The 13,965-nt window shown below is 41.6% G+C and overlaps 1 protein-coding gene across 3 annotated transcripts; it reads left to right on the forward strand.

Moving 5' to 3' along the window:
- The first annotated feature begins 1,394 nt into the window (after positions 1-1,394).
- PXMP4 (peroxisomal membrane protein 4) lies at positions 1,395-12,535 on the forward strand. Of its 3 annotated transcripts, XR_014566086.1 has the most exons (6): positions 1,562-1,864; positions 3,530-3,592; positions 4,314-4,512; positions 5,302-5,492; positions 10,485-10,603; positions 12,333-12,535. XR_014566086.1 is itself a non-coding variant. In XM_083746354.1 (5 exons), the coding sequence occupies exons 1-5, from the start codon at positions 1,752-1,754 to the stop codon at positions 10,504-10,506; spliced, it is 588 nt and encodes a 195-aa protein (XP_083602480.1). In that variant the 5' UTR covers positions 1,562-1,751; the 3' UTR covers positions 10,507-10,830. The 3 variants fall into 3 exon arrangements, 2 of the variants coding, with proteins under 2 accessions (XP_083602479.1, XP_083602480.1); XM_083746354.1 differs by lacking the exon at positions 12,333-12,535 and having other exon boundaries at positions 10,485-10,830; XM_083746353.1 differs by lacking the exons at positions 10,485-10,603; positions 12,333-12,535 and having other exon boundaries at positions 1,395-1,864; positions 5,302-8,278.
- The last annotated feature ends 1,430 nt before the right edge of the window (positions 12,536-13,965 follow it).

Consider the following 13,965-nt stretch of genomic DNA (forward strand, 5'->3'; position numbering starts at 1 on the left):
TCTGAGTCAACAGAAAGTAATTCGAAACAACTCTGTTTTTTAATTGTTTGCTTGGGTTACAGAAGTATACGCATTGCCTCTATTTTCAGGTCCTTTCAGTCCTTTCTACAGATCGGTTGTATCCGATGGGAGACTTTAATAATGTTGAGATGTGTCATTCCAAATCTGCTAGACAGAGCCAGACACAGGGTGATGGCAGGTGGGTGTCCATACATAAATCCTGGCTACTATGCCCATGGTCGGAAGCAGCACCTGCTGCTTAAGAAAAATTTTGCACGACACACGGCAGGACAGAGTCTCAAACAGAGATGTGCTCTTCCAAGCCCACATTCCTAAGCATGTTCACACTCCTGTCTTATCAATGGCTGGCTTAGTCATTTTCACAGAATGGAAGATGCGGGATCCTTAAGGATGTGCTCTATATGGGAACCTGATTTCAGCCACTAGGCCTGTTGGCAGACCAACTCTGTATTACAAAGATGTCTGGAAATGTGACATGAAGGCTGGCAACATCCACCCTGCTGTGTGGGAATCCCTTGCAGACGACCACAGTGCCTGGAGAAACAAAGTCAGGTCATGCATCCATAGCAGGACCAGAGGCGGAATGACTGCTGGGAGGGGCGCAGAGAGAAGAAGTGCCATGGTTTAAGTGCAGCAGCATAACCAGACACCTTCATTTGCCTCAGCTGCAACAAAACATGTCTCTCTCCCATATTGGTCTCTACAGCCACCGAAGGCTCTGTAACCTTCCAACAGTTTGATTTCACCCCCAAAGGTGCACTCCTCCATTGTCTCCTGAGACAGACGGATACCAACGGGGGAGATTCATGAGGTTGGTCCTCCTGATGGCTGTGCTGGTGCAGGTCGATGCTTTTGTGTGCATGCACACTTCTTCAGATATGCACACGAAAGTTTATACCAAGAACAAACTTAGTTGGTCTCTAAGGAGCTACTGGACAATTATTTCATTTTTATTTTATATATTTTGACTGCGTCAGACCAACACAGCTACCTACCTGAATCTAGATGCATTGTAATGTGATTTTGCTCCACACCCTCTACATCTTTTTTTTTATTATTGCAGGAGCAAAATCAAGAGTTTATGCTCTTTCAAAAGCAGTAGTCTTATTGTGTGTGTAAGAAGGTAGCTATCGAAGTTTTTGAAAATGTGCTGCAAGTGAAAATATAGTTCAGAGTTATTCTATCACCAGATGTGGGGCAGATTAGGCTGGGAGTCACTTACGACAAGCTTGTACACAGAATCGTTTCCCACTAGCGCTGTGTAAAATAGAAGAAAAAAAAAAGAAACACAGTGGGGGCTGATGCCCATTTGGGATTGGTAAGGTAGAAGGCAGAGAAGACCCAACAGTAGGTGGAGCCAGAGGCGACGAGAAGCAAAGCCGTCCCCTGACAGGTTGTAAGCAAGAAGACAAACGAAGGTTGTTTGAGGGCAAAGTGAGGCTGGTGCGGCACCGCCCCGTTCGCCCTAATCGGACCAGTGACTGAACGGAGAGAAGCCCATAAAACTTTTTTCCCCCTAGCTGCTTGCGCCTGCTATCGTTTCTCGTTGCCCTTCCCTTGGTTGGGCGGAACTGTAGTGCGTGGGTTGAGTTTTCTACACCGACGCTCTTTGCTCACGCTCCATTTCCATGCATTCGGTGCTCTAAGCAAGTCGTCCCCTCGGGTTGCGAAAGTGCCGGGGTCGGTGTGCGAGCGCGCGAGAGAAGGAGAGCGCGAGAGATTCTTCGGCCATGGGGGGCGAGACGATGTTGCGGACCCTGCTCTACACCGTCAACTCCCTGCTGCAGCAGCGCAGATACCAGGCGGCGTTGGCCGTCGTCAAGGGCTTCCGTAACGGAGCAGTGTAAGCCCTGGCTGGAGAGGGACGGTCTCTCCTTTCCCCCACCCACCGCATCCTTAGTCCGGGAATGGAGGCTGAGGGGCTCCCGTGTCGGCCGGGGGCGGAGCCTTTGGGCGGGCGCCGCTCCAACGGGGAGCACTGAGGGAGGACTCGAGCCCCGGCCGGGCGGGAAAGCCTCCCGGGTAGTTTGCAAACCACCAGCTGGGGGCAAAGGACTCTCTCCAAAAAGCCCTTTCCACGGGGAATGCCGTCTCCGTCAGTTACAGATAGGTAGCCGTGTTGGTCTGCCATAGTCAAAACAAAAAAAATTCCTTCCAGTAGCACCTTAAAGACCAACTGAGTCAGTTCTTGGTATGAGCTTTCGTGTGCATGCACACTTCTTCAGATACATCTGAAGAAGTTTGCATGCACACGAGAGCTCATACCAAGAACTGACTTAGTTGGTCTTTAAGGTGCTACTGGAAGGATTTTTTTTTGTTTTGTCTCCGTCAGTGTTAAACAAACACGATTCGTGTGTGTGTGGTGGTGGGAATGAAGGCTCGCTTTCTTTCTGGCGCAGGGCCGCCTTTGAATCGCCGAGGGTTTGTGCTAAGCAAAATTAACTACAGTACCTCATAGTGGACGAGTCTTTCCCTGAGAGGATTGACAGCCACGTCTTTGACGAGGTGGCAGTAGACAACTTGAATTAAAAATATTGGGAAGAAGAGGCAAGCAAGCCCCGCCCCACATAATCGATTACAAGGGCGAGGCGCCCGCACACCGTTTGAATGGCATTGACCATCAACTTTGGGAGGCGGCCCTCTCAAATATTTCAAGCGGGGGTAAAAGGATCCCCTCGGTCCCTAGGAGATGGCTCCTATGGCAGTAGATATGACTGCCAGGTATTTGTTTATTTTATTACGGTTCCCATTAAATGTATACACCGCTTGATTGTAGGGAGGAACTTCGAAGTGGTTTATAAAAAAGTTAAAACAATAATAGGAAAAGTCCACAACAGTAGTAAATAAATAAGTTTACCGTCTCTTTAATTTTCTGCGTGCACTTCACTTCAGTTGAAGGCAAAACCTGGATTTATGGTTGTTTTTCCAGTGACCTGAAATCAAGGTTGAGTTATTAAATATTAAATTCATGATGCCTCCTGTTGTAGAAATCGTATGGATTAGTATGTGTAAACCACACCCTTGCTATGTTCTTTTTCTTAAATGTCAGGGTGTAGCTTAAACTTGCTAATCCAAAACTATTTCTACAAGAGGCAAACCCTATCAACATAAGCCATAGCCAATAAACTAATACGGTCAAAATATATTTAATACCTCAAAAGTGATTTGTTGCCAAATCATGTTGCTTTCTACTTTACACACATTTCTAAAATCAGGTTTACATGCAAAGTGGAGTTGCGTGTAAAGCGAGGGAGGGGGACTGGGCTCTTTGAGGTATTGTTGAACTCCAACTGCCATCAGCCTCAACCTGCATGGATGGCCAGGAATTACAAGATACAGTAACAAGAGAGTTTTAGGCCAGCAACTTCTGGAAGGCTAAAGGTTACCTATCCCCACTGTAAAGTGACATTTTTAAAGGAAAAAAGCACTGGACAAATTAATCCATAACTTGATTCAAAACAACATTTGTACATGTGTGAAGATTTATTATCTTCTTTCCTTTTGCCAGGTATGGAGCAAAAATACGTGCCCCCCATGCTTTAGTGATGACATTTCTCTTCAGGAGTGGAAGGTATATTTATCAGTCCCTTTCTTTTTCATATATATGTGTGTGTGATTATTTCTTTATAAGACTATGTGATTTGATAAGGTTCAGTACTGTACAGCTATTGTCCTCTGTGCATATTGAACCCAGTGAAACAGGGTCCTCCTTATTTATTTATAAGATTTATTCACCGTAAGGTCCCAGAATCAGTTATAACTGTACAATCTTACAATTATAAAAAACAACTAAAAATCATTCCAACAAAAAACAGAATATGCTTTCTCTCTCTGCATTTCTTTGGAATAGAGCAACTAGATTAGAATACAAGGAGACTTGTATTGTATGTCTTCTTGGTGTTAATGAATAGTCATTTTCTTTATTTTTAATTAAAGGCTACAAATGACATGTTTAGTGTTGTCCTATGAATATACACTCAGAAGGCAGGTTTAGAATGGCAGCCCAACAGCACAGCATGTTTACTGGGAAGAAAGTCCTGGTTGTGTCCATTGGGGCTTAGGCTGCCATTATGTCACATTTACTATGGGACCTATTCATGCCCATATTAATTTAATTAATAGATTGGCTAATCTGTCTTTAGATTTTATTGCTTTCTGAAACTGGGATAAATGATCACTGTGACTTTCTGAAGTAGATCATAGGTTGCAACTTAGTAGTTAATTTTTATTCACTTCTCTTTTAGTTGAAGAGTGTACTATCTGTAATAACAGGTTTTCATTTTTTCTCTTAGTTTAAGGGAGAAATTGAAAGCAATTGTTCGTGCCACTTACACTCATTCCAGAAACCTGGCATACTTTGTATTCACATACAAGGGCCTGTTGGCCCTACAGTCGCGAATGCAGGGAAAGAAGATCCCATTTCACTCTTTCCTCGCAGCCTGCATTGGAGGCTGGTTGGTGTTTGGAGAAAATAACAATATTAACAGCCAGGTAAATGATGGTGTTGTGTGCTTCTGGGTTTATACTGCTGCCAATTTGATGCAAAGTGAAAATCAAGTGATGTTAGTGATCCAGGTTGCTTCATATTTAACTGCCGTTCAAGTTAAAACTTGAGGACAATAAAATAACAGTGCCCCAACACTTCTGCATCTTTCACTCTCCAAGGTGCTCTATAGAATGGGGAAAAGGGTTGTTTTAGCTCAGAATTCTATTAATTCGGTCCCATCACCAGTTTCTGCTTCTCTCAGCTGCCTGTTTTGATCAGGTTTTTAATTAAATATAAGCATTGCTTTAACAGGTGCACCAGTGACCCATCTAGCTCAACATATTGCTTCTTCCTGGAGAAATGGTTTGTCTTTGAAAGCTGCAGTTAGTGATATTTTTTAATGTTTCACAGAGTTAGAAGGCTGCAGTGGGAAGAGGTTCTACAGAAAGCTGCAGTGGGAAGAGGGCTCCCCCCCCCCCAATTTGAAAAGACTAGGGTCTCTAGGTATATTTTTGTTTCTCCCTAGGTTTACTCTGCATCAGCTTTGAAAATAGTAATCTTTCAACTGAGCACACAAATTACTTTTTCAAGCAACTAAATTTTGCAATGCTCGATCATATGCTGTTGCTAAAAAAGACAAACAGCCCAGCTGAGAGACTACAAAAGCATTATGTTTTTAAAAAATGATTTGACATAAAACCAACTTGGTGGTTGCCTAAATTGAGGACTGTTGGAAATAATCACTTTCTAGATATGTTCCTTGCCTAATATTTGTTTACAATTTCCCCCTACAGATAAACATGTACCTATTGTCTCGTATCCTGTTTGGCTTGTCCCGACTGGCAGTGGAGAAAGGTTACATCCCAGAGCCAAAACAAGATCCCTTTCCACTCTTTGCTGCTCTGGTTTGGGGGATTGTTCTCTGGCTCTTTGAGTACCACCGACACACTCTACAGCCATCATTGCAATCATCCATGACTTACCTGTATGATGACAGTAATGTCTGGCATGATGTTTCTGACTTTCTTGTATATAACAAAAGACCTGCTACCAATCAGTCTTGAAAGATCTTTTAGTAATGCACATTCCAACAGTAGGGCTTTTATGCTTTTATTTGACCACACTTCACTGAAAATCGTTAACATTGGATGTTGATCTCTACATGGGTCTGGCCACGTTGTTCTGTGTAGGCTTCTGGTTTCTCTGGTTAGAGCTTGAAAAGGCCATATTTCAAGCAAACCATTTTGTAATCTTTTGTAAGGTGATCCTCTTGTCTGTAAGAGGCTGTTTCCTTTTCAGCTGTGGGTGGAAAAAATGCACTATAAATGCACTGATCTTAAAATTTGAGAAAATAGGGTGAAAATATTTTCTTTAATACTGAAATACCAGGTGCCATAGGTAACTTTCAGCCTACATATATGCAATACAACCTTCGCTGCTTCCTCAATTAGCCATAGAAGAAATAGGTTCATTCTCATCATAGTAAATACTACATAAAGCTCAAGTTTAGCATCTTTGTGTGCAGATGTGGTACTGGGAAACTTTACTTCCTATATGCATGTTTGTTAATTAACTACCTATAACAACATAAAACCAGTAAAAGTGCATTTAAAAAAAGAAGATGACTAAAAAGGGGGGGGGGGAGTTAAGCAACTAAGAGAGGCTTTACTGCAAGCACGGTATGTACTCTGCAGTGCAAAGGGCCTGTTTTAAAATTTCATCATCGACGACTTAGATAAATGCCGAGATTTATTCAAAGAGTTGAGGTTCATTCCTCTAGACTTACAGTCTAGAGAAAGCTATGAAACAAAAGAAAAAATGGAGTAGATGGATTGGTGAAAGGGTAGATACAGTGGCAAATGAGTGATTTGCTTCTATTTTGACATCTTCACTGTTAGGCGTATAGATACCTGAATAGTTTTCTTTGGCCCTAGCCTCTTCTAGTTGGAACAGAGGATGCAACTATACACTCTTACAACTGTGGTTGCAGTTGGCAAAATATGGTAACGCTATGTAAATAGACCTTTGATAAAAATGTATCTGATCAAGAACCTGCTGTCATAAAAGCAAAGATGCCAATGGATTGTTGAGGGTGTTGCTTTTATGACACTGCCTTATCAGAAAATGTTAAATATAAGGTAAGCACAATTATAGGAAAGTGACATAAAGTCTTGCAGCCTAATCCTCTGGGCTTGCAATGGCAGCTCTTTTTGTGCTAGTTTTGGACAGGATTGGGGGGGGGGGAAGCACTTGAGTTACGAATTAAATATACATAGGCAATGGGAAAATGCTGGGTAAAGAACACGGTTTTGTTTTGTTTTTTCACTTCTTGGTGTATTGTCATTGATTTTTTATTTTATCATTGTTTGGTAACTTGTGGTGGTTTATTATTTAGTCCTGTCAGTTGGAGAAGTTTTTTTTAAAGAAAAAACTTATAGGGCCACAACACTGGTGTATGCTTCTTGTTCTTTTGTCACATCTTTCAGTGGTTTGCTTGTTTGGTACCAATGTATCAGCTGTGTCTGTGAGCATCTGTCTTGATCTGGCGTGTGAGCTGCCGCCTTCTTTCTCCTGAATCTTTACTACCATATGTAAAATATCCTGCAAACACCCCCCTCAAATTCCCTGTCCCATCAAGCCAGATATATGAAAGAATAAACCTACCAAACACCTTCAGAACATTATTGATATTTTAAGCAGTAACTATGTTTTGAGCTTTTCTGGTCTCTCCCCAACATTTGGTTGCTTCCATGCAAAGGCACTATCTTCTACCCCCCCACCCCAAACAACAGACAGTACAGTAGCTGTTGCGAACTACAGTGTCAACATAATCGGAACAGTGCATGCAATATATTTCCTTAATTTACATATAACTTCTGCTGCCCTCCTGTCCCCAGAACGCTAATACTAAGCTCTTCTAGCAAACTGTCTGAGTCTCTTATCTGTCTGCAGTTCAGAGCACAAAACTGCCATAAAACACATCAAACTCTGGTCCCACCACAGCAGCACCCTTTACATATCTGTCCGTGGCAATTAACTGTGCTTTTTAAAGATTGCTCTCCTGCTGTGTAAGGATAGAATGCTATGCTACAAAGTCAGTCAATTTCCCAGGGAGGTAGCTGGAATAATTTTAAACAGCATTTAACATCCACCACTGTTCCTATAGCTCGATTGGTGAGGTCGAATCCCTTCTGCCACTAATGTGATTGAACAATGCCAGTGTGTGCTGGGGAAGTGAACTAGAAGTAATGGGTCTGTCTGAAGACTCTTGGATACATAGGTTCCATTCCTCACCCTTCCAGATCGTATTGTTCGGCAAGCTAAGTGTTCTGTTTGGTTTTCATGCTAATAAGAAAGAAACACAAACAGGAATAAGGAGACGGTTTGAAAATCCACCTCCCAAGCAGCCCGTCACATCAAAATTAAGCAAGTCCCAACCATCCCCACTCTGAAGATCAAAACAGACATGCATATGTGTTTACAACAGCTCAATTGTGGCTTCTCATTGAAGGCTCAGTTCTTTTGTGTTTTGTTCAAGAGGAGATCTTGGTTCCCAATGCTGGGGAAATGTCTATCCCTATCTGATTTGCCATAACTGTTGTGCTTGAATAACACTGCTTCCACAGCATAATGAAATAGTGCAAGGAACATCTACAAATGCTATGCAGACTACTTATTTCAAGGAGTGGGGGGGAAATTGAAATAAGTAGATAGCTGCACCATTCTAAAAGTTTAGGAAATATAATGTTGAGCTCAAATTACACACAATTTTTTTTTTAAACCCCATGTATTTATGGTCCTGTATTTATTCTTAATTCAAGTCCTCTAAAAACCTGGATCTTCAATAAGGTATTGTTTCTCCTCCATTAATAACACCATTGGCTTGTTTTATAAAAGTTATTTACAATAGGCTTCCTAACATATATTTGGAGGTCTTGATTTGTAGACATCTGCAACAGATATTTACAAGAACAACAAATAGAACCAGTGACCCCTTGACAATGTCAAGAGCCTGTTTTGTTGTTTACTTTGTTTGCTATTTTTAGTGCCTACTGCTCTAATTTCCTTAGGCAGGATTAGTGGGAAATAAGTGCCTTTTTGTGAAATACGTATACATACCTTCATGTGGGTGAATGTGCTTCCCTGCACCTTACTGCTTTTTTCCGAATCATTTAGATTTGTTGTTGTTTAGTCATTTAGTCGTGTCCGACTCTTCGTGACCCCATGGACCAGAGCACACCAGGCACTTCTGCCTCGCACAGTTTGGTCAAACTCATGCGTAAACAGCAAAAAGCCACTTCACACCTGCAGCTTTGTCTTTGTCAGAGGGAAATGTGTGCCAACATTTACTGTTGCATTTAGTTTGCCAGTTCGAATGACCCCTCTCTCTTCCCACACACTCCGTTCTGTGGTTTCTCCTGACACCCCCAGAACCAATTTCAGTGGGCATGTCAGGAGTGGGGAAACCGCATTGCACAAGCGAAATCATTGTGCAGGTTTCTATTGACAGGGCTCCTTAGGTGAATCCTGCCCTATGATCTCTTCCTCTACACTCATGTAGGTGTTGTGTTTGATAGGAAAGCTTGTGGTGCTGTGGTCTAAACCACCAAGCGTCTTGGGCTTTCTAATCGTAAGGTCAGCAGTTTAAATCTGTGCGACAGAGTGAGCTCCCATTGCTCTGTCCCAGCTCCTGCCAACCTAGCAGTTTGAAAGCATACCAGTGCGAGTAGATAAATCGGTACCATTGTAACGGGAAGGTAAATGGCGTTTCTTTGCACTCTGGCTTTTATCACAGTGTTTTGTTGCTCTAGAAGTGATTTAGTCATGCTGGCCACATGACCCACAAAGCTGTCTGTGGACAAATGCCAGCTCCCTCAGCCTGAAAGCAGAGATAAGCGCCACACCCCATAGTCAAATTTGACTGGACTTAACCGTCCAGGGGTCCTTTTACCTGTGTTTGATATGCTTTGTAAAAAGTAGATCTTTTGGCTACATAATTGCAGGCTTTGCTTTTCAAGAATGTGGTGGTGACTAATTGCACATTTCTACTTTTGCCTTGTAAAAATATTAATTGCTGTAACTACCTTTACCTGGCACAGACTATCTTCCTATTCGTGGTGCTACATATTTCAATAATTCTCTTCCTGCTTTCTGGTAAAGCAGCTTGATGCTGTTCTCTGTGTTAAGTTTTAAACAGCAAACGTAAGATCAGAAGACATCCAGAGATGATATATTCCAACTACACTTCATTCTATGAAGCCAAAACTGCTGAAAACCTTAGGAATCATTCCACATATAAGTGATTCTTCCTGGCGAGTTATGCCAGTAGTTCTCATACAAGCAACATATAAAAATGGGCATGGCATTCAGTTTGGCTTGCTGAGTTCATAAATTAATGAAGAAAGTCTTAAATCCTATTATTTGAAAATGTGTGGGTTCATACCAGGGCTTTTTATACAGCTGGAACTCACCAGAACTCAGTTCAGGCACCTCTCAGGTGGGTGCCACTGCCATTATAAGAGAACAAAGGAGGTGAGTTCATGGTGAGTTCCAGCACCTCTTTTTCTAGAAAAATAGCACTGACTCTGATTACACAAAGAGATCTGTTGAGTGTTTGGAGACTTAGGTGTGCAATACAGTATTTGGCAGCGACAATGCAGAATTTCCTAAGAGATAACAGAATGTACATTTGTAACAGACTGAAACGTTGATTTGAGTTTTTTCAGGCAATAGTGGATGCATTGAAACATACAGTAAAGTAGCAGATTGGTCAGACTGTTTCAAATAAACTGCTATGTACTTTAACAAAATGTAGTAGAAAATTAACTTGTTAATTAATAAGGTCTAGCTGCCAACACAGCTTTGCCACACCTGTGGTTTGATACTGAAGTATATGGAAACAAATTAAATGCAAAACATCTGCTTTAAGATGCACTTCTGTATAATGTGTTTCTTCTCATTTTAAACTTTTTTTTAGGGATCCGACACGCAGCTTGTGAGAACACCTTACATTCTGACTAGATGTTTCTGTTCCTTAAGAATGTAAAGCTAAGTTTGCAATTGTGATGGAGATCACTAAGATACAGGGCAGAAAAGGTGATTTTAAAAATAAGCCTACATGCATATATTTCTAGAATCCTTAGTCTGTAATATCAAAATATTACGAAGTTTACTTAAGCTTTTCACGCTAAAAGAAATAATAATTTCAGTATAAGGATCTTGTACAAGTGTAACATGCCTGTCAACTGTAATTTGGCATCTGCCAGCTTCATTAAAATGATATGCAAATTATGGGGAGCAATTAAATATGCATATTAGCTGCAGCTGTCCAAGTCATGGCTACGTTGGCAGTGTGGCCTTCACACTGACCAAGTTGTCTACCTCTGCTCTAAATGATTTATACTGTTAATTAAACTGCAGCTTAATTAAATTCATCTTCCTAACAACATGGAAATGATTAATTATAAACAAGTAATGTTGCTATTATCCAGTATCTCATATTATCACAGAAAATACAGTCATGGGTTAAACCATATAGATGTTGAAAGTATACTGGTGTCTGCCCTGGTATTTTTGACTACCTTGGTTCTAGGGGCAAGGGTGGCACTTAAAAGTATTGTGAATAGAAGTATTATTATTATTATTATTATTATTATTTTATTAAATTTTATTTTAAACACCATTAAATAATTCAGAATTTTGTCGTTCACAAAGCTGACCAGCTAATCCTAGCCAAACCAGTTGCTGAAACATATTGTCACAGCTATCACAAAAAGGCCACAATGGAATAAGATCTTGAGGGCTAATGACATGTTACACGTTGCCATTTTAAGGAGCTGTGCCACACTATGGAACCATGTTGGGTACTAATTAATACAGCATCTTCTTTCATCTTGTCTATATGTCAGAAACACATTAGGGGAATCCCTGACTTGCCACAGCTCCCCAGCACATGTTTTTTGCATTGTAGAAAAGACGAGAGAGACGTCAAATATGTACTTCAAACATTAACCTGTGGAGAGATCTCTTTGATCTCCAAAGAATTCTTTTAAGAGCTGTACTAAGCATTATATACAGATGTATGTAACATTCCCCTGTGTGCGTTTTCTTCCTATTGAAGTAAGAAGCAGCTTCAGGAGGCTGCAAACTTGAGTGTGCCTCTTTCCCATACTGTATTTCTCCTCTGCACACACACCGCAACCATGACAGAAAAGATTTTGACATCCATGTGGGGAAGGAGGGGAGGTGCCAGAAAAAGCAGCCAGCACACAGAAGGGTTAAACAGCCTCCCTACTCAACATTACATCATTCCTATACTATCTATCTCTCTATATATGATGGGAAGTTACCTGTATCTGTGTACATAACATCCAGTTTGTCCTTAATGGTTTCTAACCAGTTTGTTTCACTTCTGCTTGCAGAGAGACTGAGAAATAAAAATGAGATGGTGACAGACATTAGGTCATGCTGCTCTTGAATTGTTGATTTGGTAAAGAAAACAGAGAGGCCTTTCCCAATATCCATTTAGGAGATACAGAGTAATGCCCAGCCTGAACACACAGCACTAAATTGAAATTAGTTAACTGGTCATGACTCTGTAGCTGCAGATAGGAGCCCTCCATGCCTTGTGTAGGCTATTCAGAGTCATGACGACTGATTCGATTTTGTACAAGAAGTGCCAATAAGCACTGGGAACCCTGGCTTTCTGCAAGTTACTTCTCGAATGAGATGTCTTGGGGAAAGAAGTGTATATGTGAACTGGGGGAGTATCTCTGGTGGGTTGCTGTACTGAAGCTGAGTCTTGTCTTCTTTTTTTCTTTTTTAGAAGTACATTCTTGAACAGCACAAAAGTAAAGGCAGTTAGTTCTGAAGAAGCCCCTCTCCCCAGAAGTGCCTAGCAAGGATTGGCTTTGTTCATGTATATGTCACTTCTGCCGTTGTCCCCGTCTCCCCCCCCCCCCCTTTAACAGAAGGTACATCATCTTGCTATGTTAGATTGAAATACAGATTAATATTGAAAGTTGCAAATCCAGGCCTGAATGTTTTGGGTGTGCAGATATCCTTTCCAGTGTCTGCATAATTTGCACTGCACTCTTAAATTAAGGTTACCAGATTTTTTTCAATGAATCCGGGGACACTTTTCAACTACCTACTAAATAGATGGATTTTGTCAGGGGACTGATTTGTAAATCTGGGGATGTCTGGTAACCTTATCTTAAACACCATTTTTAACCACCTTTGAGGCAACAGAACTGTGTGATGTTAAAGAGGAACAACCTCCGTTCCCCTGAAGTGGACAGGCTGGTGGACGGTCTGGCTACCCTTAGGGATGGAGGTGGGGGGGTTAAGCGGATCTGTTCACCCTGAATAAACTTACTCCACGGATTTGAAATTAAACTTTTTAATTCCATTTGGCATTTCTGAGCTCCCTGCCAATGGGGATCATCGCCTTGCTAAAAAAAAAAAAATCTTTTGTGACAGTAGGAGGAACAGCTGGTGCAGCAGCTGTGTCCAAAAACTGCACACTAAGAGAGCTGCAGAGTCTCCATGGGGGAAGGGGGGAGCAGAACTACCACAAAACTCTGCCCTACTTTCTCACAGATTGGGGGTGGGGTGGGGTGGCGCGTGAATCAAACCACAGACTGCTTCCATCTGGTCTAACTGTTGCTCAGTTTGCAATGTTACAGTAACGTTAGGATTTGATTTGGCATTTGTAAAGTATAGCAACCTTCCACTAAAGGAAGGTAAATATCCATCTCAAACTATAGTTCCCCAGAACCATAAAACCCACCAAGCTTTTCTCTCTCTGCAATTTTAACATAGTATATATATTTTAGCACCAACAGTACGGGGATAGAATACAGAAACAAAAGGATCTCTGCCAGGTATTGGTAAGACTGAGCCTTTGACATCAGGACACAGTGGCACAGGAGTTTTTTCCCTGGCTGCATACATATTGTGCATATAAAGCACACAGCTTCCCCTCAAAGAATCCTGGGAGCTGTAGTTTACCTCTCACAGAGCCAATTCCCAGCACATTAACAAACTACAGTTCCCAGGATTCACTGGAGGAAGTCATGATTTAAGTGTATGGGGTGTACAAAGACTTTGTGATGTGACTCCATAGTGCTGTAGGCTATGTGAGAGTAACACATAGCCTACAGCCCCCTGTAAATTTGGGGGGTGGGGGGATTACACAGCCCCATCCATGCGCTGTCTCATTTGTACACACCTGAAAGCCATGCGGGATCGCACTACAATGATGCATCTCCTATGCTGCTGCAGCTAAGTGTGGATGAGGGTCTGGCACAGCAAATGCAAAGAGGGAGCAGATGATGCAACAGAGGAGTGAAAGGAACATGGTTGGGGGATGTAAATGTTTCCTTTACTAATACGGACAAGCAGTTTTATCTGAAAGCAGTTGCTTCTTGTTAAAAATGGATTGTTTACTCAATAGA

This window comes from Podarcis gaigeae (assembly GCF_964106915.1).
Source record: "Podarcis gaigeae genome assembly, chromosome: 6".
Classification (NCBI taxonomy): domain Eukaryota; kingdom Metazoa; phylum Chordata; class Lepidosauria; order Squamata; family Lacertidae; genus Podarcis; species Podarcis gaigeae.